At 41.3% G+C, this 27595-nt stretch overlaps 2 protein-coding genes and 2 non-coding genes across 4 annotated transcripts in view; 3 read left to right on the top strand and 1 right to left on the bottom strand.

Moving 5' to 3' along the window:
• Positions 1-27595, top strand: part of LOC148827724 (uncharacterized) — a 146821-nt gene that overhangs the window by 39036 nt on the left and 80190 nt on the right. The gene's annotated exons all lie outside the window — the stretch shown is intronic.
• On the top strand, positions 10328-27221 carry LOC148827728 (uncharacterized). The gene is made up of 9 exons (XM_088926146.1): positions 10328-10405; positions 10524-10658; positions 10907-10972; positions 11816-11900; positions 12029-12153; positions 12255-12375; positions 12895-12980; positions 13974-14088; positions 27163-27221. Exons 1-9 carry the CDS (start codon positions 10328-10330, stop codon positions 27219-27221), a joined length of 870 nt encoding a protein of 289 aa, XP_088782272.1.
• trnat-cgu (transfer RNA threonine (anticodon CGU)) lies at positions 25919-25990 on the bottom strand. Its single transcript has one exon. It is a non-coding gene; the product is annotated as a tRNA-Thr (tRNA).
• On the top strand, positions 26798-26891 carry trnai-uau (transfer RNA isoleucine (anticodon UAU)). Its single transcript has 2 exons — positions 26798-26835; positions 26856-26891. It is a non-coding gene; the product is annotated as a tRNA-Ile (tRNA).

Raw genomic sequence — 27595 nt, 5'->3', positions numbered from 1 at the left:
CGAGAAAGAAAGGCACTGCAGAGAATGGTCAATATGGCCCAGAAGAGCATCGGCTGGGGTCTCATCGAGATTAAACAGCTCTATGAGGACTGCTGCCGTGGTAGAATTCTGGCCATCACAGAGGACAGTCACCACCCCAGGCATGAGCTCTTCACCCCACTGCCCTCAGGCTAGAGATATAAGAGCATACGGACACTTACCACTAGATTCTTCAATAGCTTCTATCCACAAGCAGTGAGACTGGCGAACACATTTAGCCATCCCCCTCGGACCACACCTACACCATCACCATCTACCTCTTTATGATTTCTTATCTATTGTACATCTCCAGTCATTTGTTTACAGGTCTGTATTGTTTACATTCAAACTGTCTACATGTTTACTTGCACATTGTCTATTGTTTGTTTGTACATTGTCTTGATGCACTGTTTGCACTTTGTCTTGTTTTTTACACTTGTTTTACAATCGAGAGACTTTCTGTAAGTAAGAATTCCATTGTACCAGTACCGGTTACATATGGCAATAAAGTTCAAGCTCAAGTTCAAGTTCAAGTTCAAGGCGCACGACACGAGCTTACATAGTGATCTGCCGGTCTGGTGTTATGCGAATGAGGCCGAATTGCATCCCGGGACATGCTGCGAATGCACAATGGCGACTGCAGATGTGTTGGAAACGGCACGCTCGTTTTCTCGTTTTGCCCACACTTTTGAGTGTTTTGTGGCATGTGATTGTGTGAAAGAGTGGGCCCAGCAGTAGGCGGTGGCGTGCGGGGCGAGGAGCTGGCCTAGGCTGCGCGATTTGTGCTGTGGGTGCGGGCCGCTTGCAGGGGCTTGTACAACTCATACTTACCTGGCAGGGGAGATACCTTGATCAGCCTGTAGGTGGAGTAGTTGGATTGTTTTCTTGTTTTTTGAAAACAGTGTTTGTTTTGCAGTTTACGAAATAGCAACCCTTGGATCCTGCAAGAATGCTGTGCATTTTGAGCTTTTGGATGATCTCTTCATGGATCGTATGCAGATCAGCAGAAAAGTGTTGCAGAAGGAACTTGGCTTTGAACCTCGGCACTTGGATTTCATCTTCGTTCTCCCAGGTCAGAAAGCATTTGAGGTTGTATTTGCTACCTATCCTCTGTTTGAACAATGTGTGGATGTGTTTGAGGCAACAAGAGGGAAAGTTCATGCACTTGAGAAGATCAATTTGCAGCCCCTGACACAGAGAGAGAGGAAAACGGTGCATGTTGTTATGTTCTCGGAACTGGCAAAGAGGGAGGACATTCACACCTGGCTTAACCAGTACTGCACCGTCCACCATGGAACTGAGGTTAGAGATGTTGACGGTATAAAAACAGGAGCAAGGAAATTCGAGGTTCGCTTGCTACCGGACAACGTAAATTGAGGCTTAAGGCACCTGCCCTCTACAATCCGGCTGGGCGCCTGCAATGGCTATGTTTTTTATGTGGGAGAACCAAAGGTGTGTCGGCGCTGTGGTGCTGTGGGACACCTGGCATCGTCCTGCACTGTGAAATGCTGCAAGACCTGCGGCAAACAGGGACATTTAGCCTCTGACTGTTCAATGCTGCCAAAGTGCTATTTATGTGGCTCGGAAGGACACGTTTTTAAGAACTACCCTCACGCCTACGCCAATAAACTCAAAATGAGAAAGGATGAGGCAGTGCTTGTTTCAGCCAAACCGGCCCGAAAATCCAAAGCAAACGACAAGTCAAACAATGAACCCTTGTTGGACAAAGACTCTCAGCCTCCAGCCACGATCAGTCCTGCTGTGGCTCCGGGGCCGGTGGAAGAGAAATCCACTACGCCCCCACAACCGCAGACTGCACCAGACAAGCACGAGGGTTTGAAAACCCCCGAGAACAGCGAGGACCCCTCCCCCACTCCTGCTCCTCAGAACGAGGGCCAGTGTGGGGCCCCCCGGTGGAGCGGGTCCAGCGAGGATACCCAGGATTCAGCGGAGCTGCTTTTCTCAGACTCTGCAAGTGCTACAGATGCGCTCCTCTCCTCCATCCAGTCTATCCCAGAGGATCTGCAGCAGCTGGTGGGTGAGGGGGAAGAGGAGACTGGTGCATCGGCTGCACCCCATTCCCCTCAGTGCTCCCAGGAGCTGGACTTGAGGAAAAGGAAAAAGGACTCTGTTTTCTCCCCGAGCGAGGAGGAAGGAGAGCATGGCGATGGGGAGAGCTGGAACCTCTCCACCCCTCCCTCTACCCCCTTCCTTGAAATGGACTCCGTGAATGCTTTTACTGCTGCCACCCTGATGAAGGCTCATTCAGAGGATGGCTGGCAGGAAATTGGTAAGAAGAAAAAGAAAAAGAAGAAGGTAACAGGTGAGACAGAAGAGAAATGTGTTTTGTAAAGACTGGTTCCACTTTCTTATGTAATATGGCTCTAAACATAATTTCTCTTAACACCAGAGGTATCAATGACAGTTAATGTCAGTTAAATGCCAGTCTGTCTTTGATTACCTCCAGCAGAGAGAGGGAGATGTGTTGATGTTGCAGGAGTGTGCGTTAGCCTATCAAGAGAGGTATAAAAGATTTGAAGATAGGTGGGATAAAGGGCCTTCTGATTGGTCAGGGGACAATAACAACAGAACCTCTGGCGTGGCCATTCTTTTCAAAGGATGGGCATTCAAATTGAAAAGTATTCAGAGGGTCATAGATGGCAGGTTGCTGTGTGTGGATGTCGAATGGGGGACCGTTAACCTGCGTCTAATCAATGTGTATTGTCCTACTGACGTGGGAGGAAGGGTGGAGCTACTCAAAGCACTCTCTCCCCTATTGTTATGTAGCACAGACATGATAGTGGGAGGGGATTTTAATTGTATCTTAGAGCACACAGATAGGCAGTCTAGCTCTCCGATAAAATTGGATTCCAGCTCACTGGCCCTGCAAAACTTAGTTCAAGACTTTAAACTCTCAGACACATATAGATGTATATATCCCACAACAGCAGGATATACATGGTCAGGGAGGAATAGCAGCTCCAGAATTGACTATTGCTTTGTCTCAGAGAGAGTGAAAGTTGTTGGGGTCACTCTTCAGCCTGTCTTCTTCTCAGATCATCAGGCTTTAGGGTGTAGAGTGGAACTCCAGGGCGGAACTGTCTTTGGCCCAGGCCTCTGGAAACTCAACACAAAGCTGCTACAGAACGAGGGGATAGTATCCCGCTACAAGGAGAAACTATCACAGTGGCTGTTCTTGCCAGTGTTTGTACGGGTCAGTAGGAGAGTGGTGGGAGGAGGTGAATGTGAGGACAAGGGCCTTTTTCATGGCTGAGGGAAGGAAGGCTGCTGCCAGACGGAGAGGAGTGCTAGCCAGGAAACAGAGGCAGCTGCAGCGTCTCTACACGATGCTGCACAGTGGCTTCGATGTGCTCGAGGATATCACCCTTTTAAAAAAGGACATCCGGAGCATAGCCGAAGAAAGTAGTCGAGGAGTGCTGTTAAGAAGCAGAGTGCAGTTCTTGGAAGAAAATGAGAAGTGTACTCGCTTCTTTTTCAGGAAAGTGGTAGGCTCCAAGTCTGTCATGGAAAGTGTAGTTGATGAGGAGGGACGAGAGAGAACAGAGCCGAGTGCTATCCTCTCCTGCACCGAGGCCTTCTACTCAAGACTGTACAGCTCTACAGAGGTAAAGGATGAAGAAATTCATTTTTTTACCTCAAAGCTAGAAAACGTTTTGAGTGAAGAAGATAGGGAAGTACTTGAGAGGGATTTGACAGTAGAAAAGCTGAGACAGGCTATGGAGAGCTTACAGAAGGGGAAAACTCCGGGTGCTGACGGGCTCCCTAAAGAATTTTATTGCCTTTTGGGATCTGCTTCAGGATCCGCTACTGCTCCTATTCGAGGAAAGCTATGAGACAGAATTGCTGAATGACTCCTTAAGAGAAGGCACTATCTCTCTCTTGTTTAAGAAAGGAGCAAAGAATGACATAAAGAACTGGAGACCCCTCAGCCTGTTAGGCGTGGACACTAAGATCCTGTCCAAAGCCCTTTTCCTGCGCCTACAAAATGTAGTGGCCTCACTGGTAGGGAAAGAACAGACTTGTGGGATAGCAGGACGCCTGATGAGCGACAACCTGGCCTTGTTGAGGGATGTCTGTCTGTACTCAGAGGATCGCTCCCTCCCTCTGTGCATTTTAGGTGTAGATCTAGAAAAGGCCTTTGACCGCCTAAACCGGCAGTACTTAACATCGGTACTTGAGCACATGAAGTTTGGCCCCATCATGAGAAAGTGGATTAACCTGCTGTACACAGGTAGCAACAGCAGAGTAATGGTTAATGGCAATAGATCACGCCCCTTTGAAGTCTGTTCAGGGGTGAGGCAGGGCTGCCCATTATCCCCCTTGTTATTCGTTTTGGCTATGGAGCCCTTAGCCTGTGCCTTGCGCCAGGATCAGGCCATTAATGGGATACCAGTGCCTGGAAGCGGGGGAGGAGAGGTAAACACATCTCTATACATGGATGACGTCACCCTGCTCCTCTCTGACAATGCCTCAATTAGCAGAGCTCTGCAGTGCTGTGATTGGTTCTCTTTGGCTTCCTCTGCAAAAATTAATAAATCAAAGAGTGAGATTTTTTATCAGAACTGGAGGGACCCAAAAGAAGGACATGATCTCAGGCTGCAAGAGAAGAGAATTAAGGTCCTGGGGGTGTATTTTGGAGAAGAGATGGGAACAGTAAATTGGCAGAACAAATTGCCAATCTTAAACAAAAAACTGATGCAATGGAAGGACCGAGACCTCACCATGACAGGGAAGGTGCTGGTCATCAAAGCCGAGCTCTTGCCTGTCTTGAATTTTCTGGCTTCTACCTTCCCAATCCCACACCGTGTTGCAGTGGTGCTGAGGAGATTGATGTTTTAATTTCTATGGGGTGGGAAGCAGGAAAGACTCAGGAGGGAAATAATGTACAGGACGCTACTCTCAGGGGGGAAGTCTGTCCCAGATATTGCTACGAAGCTGCTGTGCATTTTCCTGGCCTCTGTGCTGAGAGGCTTTGCAACAGCACCTGCAGCGCGTACCTGGACTTATTTTTCCAGGCTCGGTAGGTAAGGAGGTGTTCAGAGTGTGGGGTGTCAGACCCAAGCTGGATGTCCCACTCTCTGACACATGCCCTGCAATTTATGGGACAGTTAAAAGTTTTCTAAGATCTCACCCAATTGGCCATATTCCCCTCTGAGATGTCAGCGTCCAAAAACTGGAAGATTTCGTTGCACCCCAGAATAATAGGCAGACCCCTGTGGGCATTTTAACATCAGCCCAAACAAAACAAGGCATGTGTGGAAACACACATCCTCTAAGTTTCTGTGCAACATTCACAGAGACGTAGCTGGAGTGTCGTCCACCAGTGCGAACCTTCTTGTACTGCAGGGGCCTCACCCCCAGCCCTCTCTGTGTTAGAGTGGGTTGCGGTGAGGAGGACCCATCTCCTGTGGTCCTGCTTTTTTGCTAAGGCCTTCTGGGCCCAGTTTGAAGACTGGTTGCTAGCTCTCTCGCCCCAATTTTCCCTGACCGCTGCTTTCGTCATATACGGCATCTCTCCTGTCAAACTTCCTCCTGACGTGTTTGACAGGATCTTGGCCATGGTGAACAGTGGGAAAGACGCCCTGTGGAGAGTGAGGAACATGGGAGTATTCAAAGGCATCGAGGTCCCAGTCAAGGCAGCAGGTAGCCTGGCCCTGTTCATCACCCAAGAGAACTATTACCTCAGAGATCCTCAGAGCAGAAAGCCTGTGGTAAATAGACTCCATAGGACTATGTATCGCAAGAAGCTGTGAAAAACATTATCATGTTAAAGTAAATAATGGGATTTGCAGCAGAACAAGAGAAATTGTTGTTATGTAACTGTTACCATGTCAAAACTTAACAAGATGTGATCATATATATACTGTTTTAATCTAACTGTATGTATATTAATGTAAAGCTTTCTATTTTGTGATTCCCTGTATTTATTTGTGAAAAGAAAATAAAGTTCTTAAAAATCAAATAATCCAAAAGTTGATGAGTAAAAAAAACAATTTAGTACAGATGCACATTCATGAAAAACCATTAAAGAGCATAATGGTTGTCATCACATGGACTTGTTTGACTGATGAGGATTAATGTTTTGGTGGCGGATCAATTAAAGGACAACAACCAGAAACACTAACTTTTGTCTTTCCAGAGTAGTCATTCCAAGTTTATTAACTTGTCTCTGTTTTTGTTTGTACTTTTCAATAGCCACTGATGTTATTTACAACAGCTATTTTTGGACTAATTTTAAAGAATTGGGACATTAGGCGAAGTGATGGCTCTGGGGCTAAGGATCTGCACTTCTGACTGGAAGGTTGCTGGGTCACGTCCTATGGTTGGCAGAGGAATTCTACTCCTTTGGGCTATTGAGCAACGTCCTTAACCCCAACTGCTCCAGGGGTGCTGTATAAATGCCTGACCCTGTACTCTGACCCCCAGCTTCTCTACCAGTCTGTGTATCTCATGGAGAGCAAGCTGGGGTCTGCAAAACATTAATTCCTAATGCAAGAAATTGTATATGGCCAATACAGTGATCATATCTTGTTGACACATGGTAATCTCCCAGGAACAAGTTTATTCCATGCTGAAAAGAGAAGAAAGAAAACACAATGTTTTGACCATGGAGCGTTCTTCAGTTATGATTTGATTTTTTACAATCATACCCACACAAACGTTGCAATTTTTAAAAATCTTGCAAACACATCCCATATATGTTGACTTTTTAAAAAAACAATTTGCGGATATTTTTTTCAAGAAACGCATACTTCTTTTCTTGTTGTTTTTACGTGGTGACTGTCAGGAATCCTCAGTGAAAGGTATGCAGATCCTGTGCAGACGCAGAAGCAAGTAGTTATTGAGACAGGCGAACAACCCAGAACGTCAGGCGAGGTCCAAGGTCGAGAGGCAAAAGGGAGTTCAGTAACCAGTAAGCGAGATTCAGAGTTAACGCGAGGTAGAGCTCAAGAGAAGACTCAATACCAAGCAGCGGGAAGAGGGTTTGGATGGTTAAAATAGTGCTGCCTGCCGCACAGAAGAGTGTGTGCTGATGGATTAACACGTGCGGCGGCGCTTGCTATTATTAACTTGCTGCTGGTACTGGTTAGTACTTTTGTGAGTTGATCTCCACTGGGTGGTGGTAGTGACAGTGACAGAATGCTGTTTTGCGATTGATGCTATATCAAAATATAGCGTAATTAAAAAATTAAACGGAAATAAAAACATTTAATGGACTTGTACATCTGTTGCACTCCTACACTATTAACATGCATTGGGCGTAGAATTTCAATTTTGTTTCCACTTCATTCAGATGTGTTTTCTATTTTTCAGATTGTTGGCAATGCCACATGTTAAAGGAAGACAGAGGAGTATGAGGCCAGACCTGTGGTCAAGGGCTGGTGGAGTAGGGAATGTGATCAAAGAATTTCTGAAGTTTTCCAAGTTCGAAAAAAAAAAAAAAAGGTGGTATGACAATATGTGGTCAACACTGTCAAACAGAGTCCTTGGAGAGGATTGCTCCAGCAAAAGGAAATGGTTATCAGTGATTTGGCATGAAGATAGAAAAAAAGTAAGAACCCAAGTGCTTAGGGTGCAGAAGAAGGAGAGTATTGATAAGGATTCCAAACCAGATGACAGTACACAATCTATAGTCAATATTTCAAGTCAAAGTGAGGGACATAGTTTGGAAGGCAACACAGAGCTCAGAAGTTCATCAGAAGATACAGAAGATGCATGGGCTGCACACGGCAGCACAGACAGTGGTGACATGTTAGAGGGAGAAAAAATCTGTGTAGAATCAGAAAAAAAGCCTGAAGAGCACAGTGAATATTCCCAGTGGGCAAGCTTGCCTGGGACGTCACCTCAGGATAAAAGGGGATGAAGAAAGATTGTGCCTAAAACTTTCCAAGTATGTCTAAAGGCTGAACAATGGAGAAAAATACCATCTCTAAAAAGGTACATCTAAACTAAGATGACCATGGACCCAGATGTTATATAGCGAGTTCAGGAAGATAAATCCTTGCCGCCCAATAGCCTTCAAATACCAATACATCAGGAAAGAGAACAGCAGAAAAAAAAAACTTTCTGATGATTAAAGCAGTCTGTACCTTCAGGTCCTGCAATGTAAAATACATAATGACAACAAGACACAAACCAATGGGCAATGATGACATCACAATTGATGTTGTACGAGTAGGGCAAATACAGCACAGTAAAAGGGAAACAAAATTTCGACACGTCAGCCTTATCGTCGAAAGATTGCCCGTGCCCTCACAAAAGGAATCAGCAATGTATACTACAGGAACCTGAGCAGAACTCCGCTTGCTGAAATTGCAGCAGGCAATTTATCTAAATCACTAACACAGAATGTCCTGAAAGTCATCTCATCAGAGTTCAGGAACAGTAAATGCATTCACTATGATCCAGTGATTGAATTACATATGGCACAAAAATATATGAAAGCATGCGACTTCTACGCTGTCCATTTCCCAGGATATATACAGATTTTGCAGTTAGACACATTTTGCTGCCTATCTTTACACAGAACAGAGTATGCAAATTCTTATTGCCCATCTAAAGATGAAGGAGAAAGTCAGCCTTTACCTGGATGCGACAGGAGGGGTGGTCAGAAAAATTCCATCGGAGAACAAAATAATTTTGTACTAGTCTTACGTTACCTGTGTCTGAAAAGTTGACAAATGACCACACCATTGTCAGTATAGAACATTGGCTACGGAAATTAATGTTTGACATCTCAACATGTACTACCAAGAGAGTGCAGCATGTAGAAACTGACTACAGCTGGGCCCTGATTCACAGTGTTCTTTTTGCCTTCAATGGGGACACCATCCATGCATACTTAAATCGTGCAATGAAAGTCTGCCAAGGCAAACTTAAGTACACAGAACTTCAGATGTTCATTGTTCTGCACCTTTGCTCTGCCCATGTCACAAAGGCTGTCTCTCAAGCAATTAGTAAAAAAACAACAGACAAAGGACTGCGAGACTTTGCAACATTTTCCTTTGCCATCCTGCAAAACAGCACAACTTTGAGTGTCGCCAGAAATGTTTTCAAACACATGTGCATTGTACTCTCAAGCAGGAGGTTCACAACTGAAGTCCAATCTAGTGTCTGCCTCCTTAATGCTTACATTTCTCAAACAACCACACCAGACCAGATGGAAAAGGAAGCAGAAGTCAAAGCACAGATGAGTTACTGTACCCAAAAATGAGAGGCAGCCTGGGCCGCTCTCCTTTCGCTGTGGAGTTCAAAGGTATTTATGAAGACAGCATATCAACTCAAGGACATGATGACTATGGGACACAACACAATGTGAACCCCTATTTCTGTGAAGACATAATTAGATTTCTGTTGCAAAGATACATGGCATTATTTCCACTGTGGAGTGGAATTATGTTGGGTGACCTGGCAAGATATGCTTCAGACAGCAAAAAAGACATATCAATGTCAGAGGTAGCACAAACAAGAGCCACTAATTGTCATGTTGAGACCTGGTTTGGCATTGTCAAGCATTCAATACTTCAGCACAGGAGGAAACTGAGGCCAGCAGAGTTTATTACGATAATGAGACAATCCCTCCAAGGCCGGTACAGAGAACATATAATCCAAAATGCTCTGCCCAAAAAGGTTTTGACGGTACCATTGATCACCACTAAGACACGTCATGAACATGCACAGGAACAATGGGCAAAGAGAGCACCAGGTGTAGGCAAAGAAACAAAAAATAAATTCTACAGTGCACCACAGAAAATTCCAATCCCCCCAAAAAATGAGAAAACAGGAAAAAAAAGTTAGCAATAGAAATATTGAAACAAGTGAAAAATCGCCAGATGACAGCAACGGCCTGCAAGTACAGCAGGGGAAAGCAGGAACCACAGAATGTAAAGAATGGCAGCACAAAGAAGAAGGGAAAGTGTCACCCAAGCAAGCTGCCGTGGGCATGGCTGAAGTGATCACACCACACTGTGATGCACGCCCCATCTCAAAACTTATAAAAGAGAAAACAGATTTCAGAAAGAAGGTAGGATTTGTATTTCAAATATTTCTCTGTGTGGACATTCACTTCTTTTTCAGAGCTTATGAATGTCATCTTCTACTACTGTAGGTGTACTTTGTCGTTTCTCTCTAACTTGTTATACTTTTTGACAGTGGTGTGTAATCTCAATTTTCGTTATGTTAGCTCCAGTGATCTCTTGTGTATGCTTTTGGCTTGGTAAATCTTTTTTAGGTTCACGCCCTTTGGAACATCAATCCGAGTGAATTAGTGGTTGCAGTTTTGCCATCCATGCACAGTGCAGACACATATATTCTCAGACACTCGGAGTTTGTGTCTCTGAAACCAGATGAGTGGCTCATAGGCGAGGTAAGATGAAAGTGTTTGATTGCATGCATTTGTTAAGGTTTCTGAGCTTTTGTGTAATCAAATGTGTGTGAGTGCATGAAATCACATCTTCTTCAATTGTGTTTGCTTTTTCCATAAGACCATTGAGTGTTACTTTCAAGTAGCAAAAGAATCGATGGACTTGGGGAAGAGGGTTTTCCTAATGAACCACTACACAACTAGTGTAATCATGAGTGGGAATAGAGAGCGCATGGCTAGACAACGTTTGTCCAAAGTAAGAACATCAAACACAAATGTTGATGGATTACATTAGTGAGGGGCAAACATGGTTTTTCACTAATTGATGCTTGTTTTATCAATAGAGAAACAAGGAGAGCTACAAGCAATCAAAACAGGTCACAATTGTGCCCATGGTGCTGCCTAAAGAAACTACCTTTATAGTCAGAAATCAAAATTCAAAGGTAGCACACCATCCCTGTGAGGCAGCCTGTTGTACTAATCTTGCCATTCTTTTCATTACAGGTCAACTTTGAAAACTATGAAGCCATTATTAGCTTTTTTAACACTGGTATCCACTGGAAATTGTTGGTAAGTGTGGTGCAGGTAATCCAAAACAGCGTAGGTTTATAATTACACTTGGAACCATTACACAGTTCAAGTGATTATCCCTGTTGCATCTAAAAAAATTACAAAATCACAATGTATTGGTTCCTCTCCTGTTAAAAAAGGCGGACATGGATGGTGAGTATCCAAGGCAATAGTGACAGTGCACTTTTCCTAAAATATTATTGTGAATACTGCTGTGTAATAAACAGAAAACCAAGTGTCATGAATTGCACCCCCGCAGGCAGGCGCTCATGCATTCCCACGAGCTCCTCCCATCCCAAATGTGCACGCACCAATCTTTCCTCTATTTAAACCCCCACCAGACCCCCTTTAAGTGCTCACGATTGAGATCTTCTCCCTGAGCTTAGTTCCTAGTTTACATTCTGCGATACTACTCTTTGACTCCTGGATTTTGGACCCTGCTCTTCTTTCCAGACGACGCCTACGCCTCCCGATTCTGTATCGACGCTCCTACTACGACTACCCGGATTTTGGACTCAGCTACTTCTCCGACTACGCCTTCGCCTATCGTTACCCTTCCGAAGAGCTCCGCATAGAATCCCTATCCTCCGCAGTCACCCCCTCCGTGACACCAAGCAGGTTAAAGTGTCATGTAGGAAAAAAAAAAGAACTGTTAGGTCATTTCCTGACTGTCTTTGCTGAGGCTTGCTAAATATTACATGTTAAATAATATAAATATAAATAAAATATTTAAATATCAAAAACTTTTGTTTCCACAACATTAAACTCCTGAAACTGCCTGTGTGTCTGGCCCCACATTAAATGCAACTTCATGTCTGATGATGGGCCCTTTGTTTCTTGCAGTATCTGTGTGCTCCATCCCAGAGAGTCTTTGTGGTCGACCCTATGGGGAGTGACGAGATGGCAGACTCCACTGCAGCGGCAAAAAGTTTCAGGTAAGAAATCAAGCATTGGTTTCGTGGTGAAATTCTGCAGGGGCACACATACATTTCAGGTTCAAGTTCAGCATGACAAATATGTCCTCATTTATCAATAACCTATTATTTTGATTCACAGGGACTTTCAAGATGCGAAGGAACGTCCTAGGAAAAGAAGACTGGTTGAATATCATCTGGCACCCAAGCGTGATTGGTCACACCAAGCAAGCAGATGCCTCAAGCTGTGGGGTCTTTGTGATGCAGGTCAGCATAACCTTTCCATGCAGAAATTTTGGACTGTCTCAAAACTATTGTATGAGATATTTTTAGGGAAATAATAATTGTGACAAACCTTCGACTGTTAGATGGGCGCAGACATCGTGAACAATTTCCCGGATAATCCAACATACATCGAGATGAACAGCAGCGCCAAAGAAATAAGAAAGTTGCGGGAAGACCTGTCAATCAGAATTCTTGAAGCTTCAGGTATTGTACCATTTGATCATCATTGCCTGCGTTTATTGGTGTATGTTGTATTCCTGAAGCATGTTCTGTCTATGTAACAAGTCTGAATGAAAAAAGATTCTCAAATTATTTATATGCAGAACTCATTTGGGTATTCTTTTTGTACTATATAACACAGTGATGAAAAGTTAATTAAATCACATTTCGCACAGTTAAAATTCAAAGACACTTTGGCCTTCGTTGTGGTTAACACAACCATATTCTGGGAGAAGTGTGGGTCTTGATTGCCCATAGTGAAACAAACTGGTTGAACATAGCTGTGTTATCATGTGCCCCCTTAAAGTCATAGCAACACACGCTGACCCAAAAAAGGGTAACAGGTGTTGACAGGAGTATTCTGAGACATGACAATGTGCGGTTTAAGAAGCAGTAGAACACCTAATCAGGAAAAGGTCTCTATCAAACTGTCTTCAATTATGCAACAATGATCTGTAGATAACAACATTGGAGAAATCAATCTATTTCGCATGTTTGTTATAGCTCCTCTCCAGGACATGTGTCTGATGTGTGGAGAAACACTGGTGCCGCAGACAAACTGGGAAAGTGAACATCATCTCTATCTGTATGTGTAATTGTTACGTCCCAGTGTGTGGTCTGTGTTTTTTTTATGTTCCACACTGCTGACCCTTTGATTGTTCTCCCTCCCCCATTGGCCCCCATTGGCCCACCATTACACCACTGTTCCGTATGACATCATGATCAATTAGCTTCTCAGCCAGAGTGCATCTTATTCACTATCTAACATGGAGGTTTTCTGAAGGAAGAGCCTTTCATTTGACTTTGGTCCTGCTTGGTTTTGCTTTGCTTCTTTTAATTGTGGTTATTGCTTTGTTTCGCTATTGTTTCGACTTTGTTGGTTTGTTGTTTTCTGTTAATTTCTTTGTACTTTCGTTTGTTTGTGTTTGTCCTTGTTTTGCCATTACCTTGCCCTAACGTGTTACATGTTCAACCTTTGTGTTCTTTTGTACCCTGTTCCTGTCGATTACTCTCGTTTTCCCTTATTTGTATTCCTAGTTCACTTGTGTTTTTGTGTAAACTTTTGTGTATAAGGTTAGTTCAGGTTGTTGGGTACATTCTACACACTTAATTGATTTTGTATTAGTAACACTAGTTAAGTACGGGTGAGTGCCATTTTTCTTGTATGGTTTTGAGTAGTCAGGGGAGGTTAGCTAGGGTGTTGAAGACGCAGAAGACCGTGTGTTTCGGGTTTTCTTTTGCAGTCAGGTTAGCTTTCCCTCACTTTTTTTAGCCAGCTCCATTTTGTTTGGTTATTTTCTTTTCTTTGGCACCACTCTAGTTCCCTTACCCCTGTGTGTTATCGTGTCTTACCAGTCACTTATTTAACTTAAAATCATCACTTTTACACCCACCTTTGTTATCGCGCTTCCTAGTCACTTACTAGAACCCACCTGCTTCCAAAAGAATTATTCTAAATGTTACACCCCTTTACCCCTAGATACTTGGGGTCGTAACATTATTATGTGTAATGTATGCACATAATAACAAAACATGCCAATGAAATGTGATAGCTGAACTAATATAAGGTTTACTCTGTGTAGGTCCAGTGTGACAGTTGTGAAAACTGGTTCCATGAATTGTGCATCTCAAAAGAAGAGTATGAAAGTGCAAAGAATGAAGTAACATGGATATGTACATTTTGCCAACCCCAGTTTGGTGAGTATGCTCTGCATGCAAACTATCACTATGAAAGGGTTTTTTAAGCAGGACATGTAGTTTTAGATTCAACAGAAACATAGGATGACATATTTCAGTGGATGTTATAATTGTTTGTTATTGTTAGGAAGTTTGGATTTCAGGGTTATCTTCTGGCATTAATGGTTCTATAAATTAGAGATACCTTTTCAAAAAACAGTCCAAAGAAGGCATAAAAAGGCATAAAAGATTATTGATAATCTGTGCAATTTATTACATGACACAGGCATCTCGAAGATAGAATTACTGTGTATCAGATTGATGATTAGATATGGATGCATCAAATCAATTACTAGGTTTTTTTCCAATAATATAGAAACAAAGATACGACCATGAACACCTAAAAGAGCTTGCCACTTAGCACAGAAACAATATAATGTCTTGCAATAAAAACACAAAGTAAGAAAAAAAGAGTTTGATCAAGAGAGATTTGGCAAATTCTGCAAATACCTAGATCTTGATCTGTGACCCATTTATACTCTTTGGATCCTTTGCAGTTCGTAACCCTCCTTACGGTTTTATATTTCAGGCACTGTTGATGAGTGAGCAACCACCCCCTACTCCCAAGCATTACATAATAGACATGTTGGAAACTCAAGAAGACTGTCAACGTGTTCTCAGCAGAACTCACCTCCAAAAGACACGTAAGTACAAGTTTCAATATCCCCCCAAAAATCTCTTGAGTAAGAGTAAACTTTCAGACACTTTGCGAAAAAATAATGAAAAAAATCACTAGAAACCATTTGCTATCTATTGCCAGAAACCAAACAAAGTATGTATAAAAACAGTAAAAAAGTTCATCATAACACAACACAGTCCCTTTTATATATGATCACTACACAGTGTTAACATCAAAGTAGTAGTGCAAAGAATTCTAAATCAACAGTATGTCACTATGACATGATTTATTCCACTCCGATGTAAGAAAGATCAAAGAAAACTGGCTTCTATCCAACAGAGGTGTATCTAACGTGATTCCTTATTAGGTTACCCAAATAGTACCATCTCTACAGTACCTTTCAGACAGGACACAGTACTATAAGGATTCTAACCGAAACAATAAAACACAATCACATCATCGAAGTCCGAACCCCACTGACTTTCAATATCATACCGTGTACATCTCCAGGCTTGGAGACTCATCAAAAAAGAACAGCCTAGACACCAAAGTGATCCTTTTCTTCCAGTAAGATTATGGCATTTGCAGGATGCTGTCTAGATCAATGAACAGATTACGTTAATAATAGCGAGCAGGTAGCAGAGCATTTAGGCACACAGCCCCTAAATTGTAGAAATATGTCAGACCTTATTAAGGATGCCCCATACCTACAAGCATATTTAACAATGCTGTAGTCTTCTACATCATCTCTGTAGTCGTATTGATCCTGAGTGATCTAATTCTTTAGGAGGTGCAGAAACAGATATCAAGTGGGTAAGTAGAAAACCACGTTGCAATTGTTTTTTTCTGTGTCTAACCCATTTTTTTTTCTCCACACCATGCCTGCCACTGTTCTCTCTTTGGTGCCTTTGGTTGATATCGAGCTCTGTCTCCCATGACAAGGGATCCTCCTGGATTTCTGAAGCAAGGAACCCAGCCGATATGAGTCCCTACAAAACTCAAGATCCTGTACTGCTCAACCCAGTGGATGGGACATACTCAACATTAACATCTAGCCTGACATAATACAGCAAATAGAATTCACCGTGTCAATCTGCATGGTGGTGCATGTGAACTGTTTCTAGTAACTACTTGTAATACCTGGAGGGGAGGTCAACCATCAGGCCTTGGACCCCCAGAGATTTTTTTTCTCCTTTGCAGTTTTTTGTTTCTCTCCTTCGTGCCTGATGGTTACACAGTCACATCTGCATACCACACCTTCATTGTGATTTGCTACAGATACAGCTTATTTAAAATGTGAAATTAGGAAAAACTAAAAGAAAGCATGAAATAAAAAGAATGTCAAATCTAAAATTTTCAGATGTTGTGATGAAGCTTTTGACTCATGAATAGCACCCCCCATCCCAGTGTATTGCATGTTTAATGGTGCTGTATTGAAAAAATAATTTAAAAAAAGGTTTCACAACCCCAAGCAAGGTTGTATAAGGTGAGGGGGGCTGTCTGGTGTGTAAAACATTTGGTTGCAGCATTGTGGGTGCTGTAGTTTAAATGCTATTGGTTTGTGAACAGCATACCCCTATCCCAGCGCAGAATGCCACAATAATTAAAAGCAATAATTTAATAATTAAAAATAAAATAATTAAATTAAAAGAGAAAATGAGATTCAGAATGCAAAGCTGTGTTAGTCTTCTGTGTAAAAATCTGTTTGAACATCATTGGAGCTGTTTTAAATAAGCTGCTGAGTAAAGAATATTTTTAATTTTCCCGCTGTCAACATTTTAGTGTATATATAGTTGACCCTTACCTGAATGAAAACAGGACATAAAGAAAGGGTTTCAGAAATCAAACAAAGCTTTATTCCTGTGCATACAGTCTGGGTAATTGGAGACTGCACTGTCCTGCTTCCTATGGTGATATACTGGTTTTTCACACAAAGCCGTATTGAGCAGTATTTCTTGCATTGCGAACGTGTGTACACAGCAGTCCCCCGGGTTCCAGTTAGTGCGTAGTTACACATCAATGAAAAACCAGAGGTTTAAAAAGATAATTAGCTCACTAATAGTTTGATGTAGAGGGTGTTAAAAGTCATGGTTTTTAAAATGCATTTGGTTTGAAGGCTTTCTGTGTTTCCATTGCTAAGATATGGACAAAAGAATATTCGTGCGTGGTAAAAAAAATGGCTTAAAAATGACATAGTGAAGGCTGTGAAAACAGTCACAATGTAGTTTGCACACAAAGTAAGTGTTTTCTTAACCCTAAGAGGTTTCGTGAAAATGCTACAGGTGTGCCAAAATCGTTTTTGAACGCTTACTTTACCCAAGTCAATGACGGTACCTACAGGCTATCGATAGGTTTGCTGGCACTGTGGGTTTGTTGTTCCTGACAATCTGCACGCTGTGAAATGCGCACAGACTGGCTTTCTTCTCGGAATGAAAATGTTACCGCTTGTACCTCATGTAAACACAGTTTTAACCATTAGCACACTCATATATATCCTGAATCAAGAACGAATGTGACCTGGAATCCATTGTACCGCTTCAAACTGAAAGTCAGATATTTAGAGTCTTGGTAAAGACTTTTTACAGGAAGAGATGTCGTGCTTCAGCTACTCTGGCCTGAAAAAGTGCGAAGGGGTTTCATTTGAAATACCCGATTATATTTCAAAATCCAAGGTATTTTTGCTGTGCTAGAATGTATAATTTATAATAAATGTTTTTTTCACAGCCTCTTCTTCAGGAAACCTCGCACACACCAAACAATCTTCAAAGACTATAGGAACAGTAAAAAAGAAAGCGGTAAGATGGATGAAAATAAAAGATTTTGATGTCTCTTCAGCAACTGATGAATACTCCTGTGTGACGTTATTTCTTACATAGATTCTGTTATTTTGCCACAGGCTGTGGGTCTCCGTTTTCAGCCACTGGCCAGGGTGCCAGTCTGTAAAAAGAGCAAGAGCACCTGTTTGGAGTGTTTACGACAGCAGCGGGTCTCCAAACAGAACTTCATCTCCTGAAAAGTGCCCCTCCCTGCCACACAGGTTGCTGTGCCTGGTGCAATGCATATCTCCACACAGCCCTCCACCCCCAGCAGAGCACACACTGCCTCAGGACTCTCCGTCCTGTCCTCTCTGCTCACCACCACCCAGGAATTGGCTGATGCCATCCCCACTGTCTCTCTCCCCTCAGGAAGCACTATCTACACAGCAGAATTCACAGATGCCAATGCCATGTACAGTTCTCCCAGATGTCCACCTTTTGTCCATCAGTCAAGAGAAGGAGGGGGGGATTGAATGTGCAGTGTGTCGGCACAGAGGGGACAGCCAGAGCCGACCACTACGCCGCTTTTCTGTTTTGTAATTTTGTGACTGGGAGTGAACCACATCCGTAAATGTCGACTGGTCCAGAGGCAAAAGGGCCTTGCCTTGCATTCTCCGCGAACGCATAGGCATGGTAAATTGGAGATTCCCAAAACTTACTTTGTGTGATTGGAAACTGATACATGATAGGATAAACAAAATGCTGTTTTGAACTTAAGAAAAAACAGGACATTTGATTGCTGGTTGCCTTATGTTAAAGGCCAACAATGACACCAGAAAACTGAAAGTTCCTTCCCCTCCCCCAGTAGAACTGTCTAATCTACATAAACACAGTGGGGTGTAACACCTAGCCTAGACTTTGTGAGAAGTATGGAGCTGTGTTGCATTAAAATGGCTGCAATGGAATATACAGTAGTAGGCAAAAGTTAATTTCAAGCTGAAAAGAAAAGACTCAACATGTCCCCTCTATATATTTTCCATTTAGACCATCCAGTGTCATTTATTATTAATATCTTCCGTATCCCATTAAAATCAGAAAGTTTCTTACACGTGTAAATCCAACTATTTTCTAATCGCTTTATCCAGGACAGGTAACAGTTTCACCAATACTATTTGGTAACTTTTTACGATTGTCAGACTTCAGAATGCTTCAACTGATGCTTAAAGATATGACATAATGCGTACTGTGTTAAAGAGCTATTGAGCACAGAACATCTTTCCGCCTGTGAAAAGATTTGCACATGCAGTTTATTCTTATCTGTGTGAAAACAGGAAATATCGATGGAGTTTCAGAAAGTAAACAGAGGTCTGGAACACCCTATCTCAGATGTTTAATAAATTGAGGTTTGTGACAAATCACCCCAAACAAAATACAATTTTAGAATACAAGCAGTTTGAAATTATTAGTTATTAATAAATCACTTAACTTTGAACATGTTGTGATATTTAGAAATAGCAACAAAGCAGTATAATTTATTATTTTAGTTTTTCAAAGAAATGTTTTTGTTAAAGGAAAACTCATGCCAGGAGCTGGGTTAAAAAAAGCTATAGCTGAAAAGGGCAGGCAAAATGTTTAAGTAATCATAGGTGAATGAGACAAATTGATGCAGATGTTTAGAAAGAAAGTGGACTACAGTACTATTTTGAGCTTACAGCCTATCCAGTGTTATTTATTATTAATATCTTTCATATCACATTAAAATGAATGTTTTTTTAAATGTAAAAGGCAATACACATGTGTCCTCTATAACACTTCACTGTACATTTTAATCAGTTTAATGTTTAACAATGTTATACAAAGCTTAAAATTATTAAATTGCATATACCGTTCAGACTGTTAAATTCTGTAATTGACAAACAATTGTCCCTCAGCATTGACAGGGATTCAAAACCAAGTGTTTTCTGGCAACAGACCAAATGCTCCACATGAGAGCTTTCATAGCTCCACCTGGTGGTTTTACAAGATATTTCACCCTACTATGATACATCATGCGGTATCCTACAGTTCTTTGCGGAACGAGCACTGCGATTTACTGCAGCATACCTTGCATATTTTGAATGATTGGATCTGCAGTTCTACTCAGTTTGGTGTATTCTTGATAAGCCAAACTGGTGCCCTCCCTCTAACTCACCATTCCTCCCTTATGGTAGTGGATGTAGAGAAACCCATGTATATAAACCCATAGGGTCAATTGCAATGGACTTCCCGAGTGACAACACAGCCGCGTACCAATTTAGTATGGTACATTCTGGAGATCTCCCACTCCGAGTTCAATTGCAGCAAAAAACATGTGGAACAAAGTTGGAGCTCAGCTCAACTTGTGCTTAATCCGGTTCGGCGTTGTTGTACTAATTAGCCTGAACTGCAGGGGACTGTGCATCAGAACACTTCCGATTAGTAGGATAATACATACGCCATGTTAATATACAATTACTTTTCTGTTTCTTTTTTATATTCAAACTAAATTTCCTGGCAAATCAGTAAGTTTTTAATTTAAGAATTAAATTTAGGCTACAATTCACCTGATGAGGCTACATTGTTATTAATGAGATACCCAATTGTAATTAGTCATGAAAGAAATGAGAACTGCAGCTGTGCATTTGAAATTAAACACTACTGTATTATTGCAGCATTAATTTTGTTTAACACTCCAGATGAATAAGCAAACCCATTGTTATAGCTAAATCGTCACAAAAGACACCGACTAATAACCAGTAAAGTTAAGTTTTATTTTTAACAGAGCTGGAAATTAGACTTATAAAAATACTTGAGCAAAAAAAACCCAACAAAACAATTGTTCCTCTGACCTTCTAAGCATTTTTTTAAGGCAATACATTTCTTTAGCAGGGTGTGCCTTGTGCTTACTTTTCAGAACTTTGTTTTTCTCTCTCTCTCCTGTGTCAGTTCAGATTAAGCTCTTTAATCAGTTCCAACATCTTCCTTTCAAAGTGGGGAAGTGCTTGCTGGCATGTTGTTTTGCCAAGTCGTGCTTATCCTTTATGATGGTATCTTCTGACACCCATGCACAATCCAACAAAATTAGAAGACCAGCGCTATAACGGGAGTCATAAAAACACAAGAAGCCACATTGAACGAGCTTTCAGAATTGTAAAACAACGCTTTGCTTGTCTGTCATTTGGTTTGCATACCAGTCCATCAAGAGCTAGCACAACCCTGGCTGTTTCAACACAGTCATTGGATCACAGCCACAGGACAGAAAAGGGACTGTAAACCAACATAAATCACTTTTATGTTTTTTCCTTTAACATGCTCGGGTGCAACCTATTTCCTCCTCATCCCTGCTTTCCTCTGATAACCACAAATATGGAGACCCATCACTAAAATATTTAACAAATCTATCCAGTTGACTCCTCGATTTTACAGAACACATTAAAGCCTCACGCTACATTTATATAAATAATAGCTTAAGTTCTGTTCTCTTCACTCCCTAGCACCTTAAACTTCACAGCTACTAGTAATGATTAACATTCAACATAATTAGTAAATGTCACTTTTGTAAATACACACATTAATCAACTTCATTATGAATAAATGTGGTATGAGTGTTAAGCGATTTTAATTAAATATTACAATGTTTTCAAGCGACGGATGCATAAATCCAGTACGTGGTAACTATTATTTCCACTACTGTATATTCTGGAGCCTTCTAATGCGATTCTTCGTTACACCAAGTACGGTACAATGTTGCTCAAGCCATATTAAGAGGTGGTTTAAAATAAGTCACTAGTTTAGTCACTTCTAGAGGGCAACAACTATTACTTTGTGTTCGTTGCAATTGAGAACAGGTTTAGTACGGTGCTGCGGATTAAGCACAGCAGTAACGTTCGTTGCAATTGAACTTAAGGTGGAGCACAACTTCAGACCACAGCTGCGTACTAAACACAGGTTGATCTCCTGTGAATACTTCACTTCTAGTTTGTTGAAATTAACCCCTAGACTTTGCCCTACTGAAGTCTAAATCAAGCTCAAGCAGAGACAACCCATTAATGGCTTTCATAACTTCCATTAGTCTCTACCTCTGTCTTCCCTGACTCATTCTTGATCTTTCAAAACCAGGCGGTTAACTGAAATTCAGCCCACTGATACGGTTTCTGAGGAAAAAAAATATAATAAACGCTACTCCCAACAGCCTGAAAAAAAAACACAGACTCCTATAGCCTCAACTGAGCAAAAGAGTCAGTTTCTACACCTTCTGAAATATTATTAAAAAAAAACTACCCTTTCTGAATCGCCAGCACTGGCTAGAGACGCTGTGTGTCCGGGCTCAGCGGTTATATAGGACAGGACTCAGCGCGCAGCAGGTGCGACTCATTGCTCTGCGTTCCCCGTGCGGAATGCACATCTCTTCCCTCTACACACCACCGCCTCGCTAAACCGCTTTCATACTGCCCAGCGGCAATAACATCTCCATTTATTACATTTATTCTTCCCTCTTAACCCAGAAAACTCCCGGGACGTTTCTTGAACCGGTAAAGCTCTCTCTGTTGGTGGTCACAAGTAGAAACAATGCACGAGCTGAAAGCAGGAAGTCAAGCACTCCTCCCTCACTGTATATCTGGGTCCAGACTTCCGAAAACTCCTACAAGTGAATTTGCAGAACGCCATATTAAAGTCTCCCATCCGTTCGTTTCAAATACATAAATTAGATGAGTTCGGGTACTTTTCTGATGTATTTTAATAGTTTGGCACTGTGCCTTGTTAAATATGTCACAAGCAAAGTTTATCAACTTCACTTTCATGCGAGGTTTTGCGTGGATACAAAGACATTAGATGATATCTATAACACACGTGAAGAGTGAATCTGAATTAATCAGAATGCCTCGCTCCACCAGAATTGTTATATACGTACTTTAAAAATACATCTGGTGCATCTGAAGACAGAATAAAACCCAGAACTGTAAAAGGACGACAGACCATTAAACTGTCTGGTGATATTGCTGCACGGGGCGCAAGATCACAATAGAACACGTTATTGTAAAAAATGTTAACATTCGTGAATTTTTTTTAATTATACCAAATGTCCGTTAAATAATGAATGACGTTTTTCAGACCATAAACACTATTATATGAAAGAAAAACATTTACTATATATCCATTTAACTTGCTTTTTTTAAAAAAAAACATTACAATACGGTAGATGAAAATTGTTGTTCAGCGCTCTTGTATTAAATATACTCTAGTCATGTGTCAGAAATAAAGTGTATAAAATTAGCTAAATCAAACAAAACACAAACGCTACGAAAAAGAAAAAAAATGTGTTTATCCTGCAATTTTATCTTGTTGAAACGTTTTTTTTTCTTTGTGGCACTAAGGGGCTAACGGTTAGGATTCCTGGTTTCCTGATTACATAGAAATGTGTCTCTCTTGCCTTACGATGTCGAAATGATCAGTTCAGTGTAGAAAAGAGCACCGTAAAACCCCGTCAGGCGTGCAAAACGTAAAAATGAAAGAGATCGCTTTGTTTCTGCCCACTTTCTCACTGATGCCCTTTGGTGTGTTAATAGAAGGTTATAACCGCTACACTGCGCGATGTGGGGAGGGGTGATTTGCAAGCAGAGTTGACCTTTGAGAAAGGACTCGTCTCGGGATTATATTTCCACATTTTGAAGAGATTTTCTCCATTTCTGTAGCCTGATTTCCACTATTGCTAGAGAGCTGTAGAATCTGGAATAACCTATCCAGCTCTGGGAACAGTGTGTAGATGACAGGTTTGTGACTTTCTCATGAGCACGGTATATGAATCCATCAGATTAAAGACACTGTGAGCATTTGAATAAAATTAAGGATAGTCTGTCCCAGCTCGCCGCGATGGTATAGTGGTCAGTACTTTGTGCTGTGACCGCAATACCCGCGCTTTGAATCCGCGTGACAGCAGCCCAAGACAAGAGAGTTTCCTTTGTCTATGTTATTTCAATGAAGGGGGGCATGCGTGTACAGCGAACGATCATCGAGTTGATGTGTTGCCCCATACAGTATAAGCAATGTGAACCAACACTGCTTTACAAAGGAGCACTGCCTGAGCTAATCGTTGGTAAACTGGAGACCAGACCGACCTCTTCTCTGACGAGAAGAAAAGGACAGGAGCCGCAGTATTTAATATAAATCAGAGATTTCAATTTTCTGTGGCGCAACTAGTACCGAACACTTAATCTCGGGGTTGTGAATTCGAGCTCCACGCTGGTAAGAAATCATATAGGTTATGATAAATTTACTTTTTTAAAATAAAAAGTAATATTATAAAACTTTCCCGATACCAGTTTGCAGGTGACATGTTCTTTATAAAAATAATCTTTAGTATGGGATCAATAACCGCGCCAGAACAAATATCGGAAAGAATTTCCTGTCACTAAGGAATTTAAGTGAAGTAGAGACATAATCAGAAAATCTACATATAGGAAATGTTAGTTACTTTGTATGTGCTTTAGCGTTTTCTTTTATATAGTGAAAAAAAAAGTTCAAGGCGTTCTAGTCGCTGTACTCCTCGTAGATAATCTCAACGAAATCACAATACAGTACAGGACACGCAGTGAGGAGCTCACGCAACGAATAGTCTTGAACATGCCAAGTGTAAAGGCACACTGAACATCTGCGAAACATCACATCCTAGTTTAGTTACAGTGAGATTACAGACTGGAAGCTAGGAAGTCTCAGATCACTTTTTTATTAAAGGTTCAAGCAAACCCAAATACCTTTGCAAGAGACATTTCAGAATCCCAGTCAAATCCAGTACGATTGCTGGATCCCTCGAATTCGGCTATATCACAGATCTGCAGTCCACGATTAGAATACTTTAGGTGCGTGTAAGACATACTGCCCAGAGCATTTCTAAGACAGGAAATACATCTTCGTTACGAAATGAGATATACTGTACGTAGAGTGAAATCGTCTGGTACGAGTTCTAAGTTTGAATAGTTCAAAATAGACGAAAAGGGGTAATTACAGACTCTTTCGAAATATAAGAACATTAAAGCTGTGCGGACCTTATCTTGATTTACCTGGTTTAATCGTTTTCAGAAAGTGTAATTGTTTTATTTTATGTACCCCTGACGATTCTACTTATGTTATAAGTGCTCTTGTTTATATTGAATCTATTTTGTTGTTCAAATAAAAAGTAAAAAAAAAACTTTCCGGATGCGGCTGCTGTAAAAATAAAATGACATCAAAGGCGTTGTACGTAGAGTTCTGAAGCCTGCTCCACAGAAGAACTAGCTAAGATGAAAAGTTCAATATTCTACTGACAGGGCTATTCCGTCAACTCAGTTTCTTTCTGAAACAACGTTTTTCAAGAAAAACTTACACTTTGCAAAATTTGAAATAAAATACTTGCTTAAAAGTGCAGATAATTTTTTTCCCCAAAACTGTAAAAGGAGAAAACCGACCCGTTGGAGTCTCTGTCGTACCATTGCTCAGTGCGGTCAGGTCGGGACTTAAATGATAGTATGGTGCTGGTTCAAGCACATCTAGGCACGCCTTTCTCACTGTTCCATCGTGAACATCATCTAGAGAAAAAGTGGCATGTAATGTTTAATACATTTTTGACCTTATTAATAATTTGAGGGAATACAAATGCTTTGCATGTATCGAATTACAGCACGTAACAACTGACTACCTGAGTCGATATCACCGGGCAATTTCCAATATCGACCAACATCAGAAACTTCAAGAAAAATAAGATTCCATATCTTGGAATGTAGGGCGGGAGAATTCATTTATACTCCTGTTGCATCTTGAGCTAAACTTTTTTTTTTTAAAATATGACGCAGATTTGCTCAAGATACTTGTAATCGCTTTAAAGAGAGTTTTCATGAAAACGTACATCGGCTATCTAGTAAAAAAAAATCGCGCTATGGTATCTCATTGTATGTCCTTTTTTACTTAAAAAAGGTCTTCTTTAGCTCAGCTGGCAAGACCTGGGTTCGAGCCAATGCAGTGAGGCACGAACTAGGGTGGGAACTGCGAGGGCACAAGCCCTAGAACCCGAATCCGTCACAATAACAAAAGGACAGACATTGAAATATGGGCTATTTCGAAGTCGCAAATGTGAGATATAAAGTCGGAATTCTGAGATACCATAGCGGTTTTTTTTTTACTCCCTGGCGGAAACGGGCTTCCATAGAAATCCGGGTTGTGAATAACAACTGTCACTACACACGATTGAGTTCTTGAGGCTGGCACCTCAGACCACTCAGCCATCCTGACAAGCGGTGGAGGATGCCCGTTGCTTTGTCAAAGGATTATTAACTACTACTGACAGTTCTTTTCTTATTATTACAGAGATTTCTACATTGCAAGACAATTGACGATTTAGATAAAGGTAAGTCGTGGTAAGCAAACCAGGCACGGACGGGGGTTGAACCCGCGCTTTTCGGTTTACGAGACCGACGCCTTATCACTTGGCCACCGCGCCCACAGCTTAATTTTCTTTCCCATCAAGGCTAATACATTTTGAAAATAAATAAAAAAAATCTTTGTGCACAAATTGCAATGGCAGGAGAAGTAATACAAATATGATTATGATGTACAGTAATTGTTCACTTAGTGAAATACTCACTTTTTTGGCCCACTGAATATAGTTCTTCTGTGGAGCTGGCTTCAGACTCTGCTTATAGCGCCCGTCAAATAAAATAGATATTTTATTTTTACAGGAAGACGCATTCCGAAATGTATCTCTGCAGTTTTAGAAAAGTTTTGAATGGCATATTTTATACAACGCACAAACCGTATTCTAATTGCAGACTGCAGATCTGTGCAGCAATCGTACTACATTTCACTGTGATTCTGAAATACGTCTAGCAAACATATTCAGGTTTCCTTGAACTTTTAATAAAAAACGACTTCGCTTTCAATCTCTGATGTCACTGTAAACATCGGACATGATGTTCCGCAGATGTGCAGTGTGTGCCTTCTTGTCTTATTCAAGTTTACTGGATTTTTGAAACGAAAATACAAACTGGACAGTTTCAGACATATGAAGACTCATAAATGTCACTACAAATGACAAATTTGTTGTGTAAATCCGCCGGGCTGATTTACGTGTCTGACCATCTCTCTCCTTCCTCTTTTGCAGTGAGCACTATTTTTTCATTTTCTTCCCTTGTAGTTTCCTCGCTCTTTTACTGTCCCTTTCTCCCACGGAGAGACGGAAAACATGCCGAAACCGTTTTCACCCTGTGTTTGTGCAACGTGAGTGTGTGAAGGGAAAGTAGTTTACGCGGCTCCAGTGGCGCAATCGGTCAGCGAGCGGTACTTATACAGCAGTGCACAGCAGAGTCATGCCGAGATTGTGAGTTCGAGCCTCACCTGGAGCAGTATAGCCTGTCTTTAGCTACTGAAAGCAACTGTACACTTTAGATACTGCTACTTATAGGTCGTCCTTAACACCTTATCTAACGGGATTGTAGCCTGTTAGGTATTTTCTGGAGATCCGGTCTAAATTAACATCAACGGAACAGGTAAAGGTTTATTCCACGTCAGACCCGAAGAAGGGTCCACGTTGTGTTTCCTTCTCTTTTCAGCATGGAATAAACCTATACTTTTTCCTTTGCAGCTGACGCACGTCACTTCTTAAATTCCCATCAGCTGTGGACCCCCAGCTGATCTGTACACAGATAGATAGAGGAGAGGTCTACTGGGACTAAGGAAGCCAAAGTATGGGGTACCAAAGACTTGAAAAAGCTCTCACATTAGATTCTGTGTTTTTGTTGTTTCCCAGATTTGTTTTTAATGTTCTTTTTGTTTTCCCTTAAGTATTTTTTTATTTTATTTTCTGTAGTCGTTAGACTACTACAGTGATTTACCGAGGTTCCCGGAAGGCTTCTCGCATTGTGGTTGTTGTGTTTTTGGGTTACAAGTATTTTTTTTTCTATTGATAGGACCCCACGCATTACTGTGGGACTAGTTAACTTAAGTTCTTACATTGTACCTGAAATTACCACATGAACTACTACTCTGTTTTTCCTTTTTTTTAATAAAGGCACAAATGATGTTTTTTTTTTTTCTTGTGGCTGATTGG

This window comes from Atractosteus spatula, chromosome 10, assembly GCF_055471065.1.
Source record: "Atractosteus spatula isolate fAtrSpa1 chromosome 10, fAtrSpa1.hap1, whole genome shotgun sequence".
Lineage (NCBI taxonomy): Eukaryota > Metazoa > Chordata > Actinopteri > Semionotiformes > Lepisosteidae > Atractosteus > Atractosteus spatula.
Note: the sequence above shows the minus strand (reverse complement) of the source record. Positions and strands in the feature narration are given on the sequence as shown.

What these genes read in the sequence shown, in the direction of transcription:
- LOC148827728 (XM_088926146.1), top strand. Translation starts at nt 10,328, where the DNA reads ATGCACAGTGCAGACACATATATTCTCAGACACTCGGAGTTTGTGTCT. An exon ending in AACATCATCTCTATCTGTAT is followed by an intron (nt 12,981 to 13,973) that starts GTGTAATTGTTA and finishes TACTCTGTGTAG; the next exon opens with GTCCAGTGTGACAGTTGTGA. An exon ending in ATTTTGCCAACCCCAGTTTG is followed by an intron (nt 14,089 to 27,162) that starts GTGAGTATGCTC and finishes AATTCCCATCAG; the next exon opens with CTGTGGACCCCCAGCTGATC.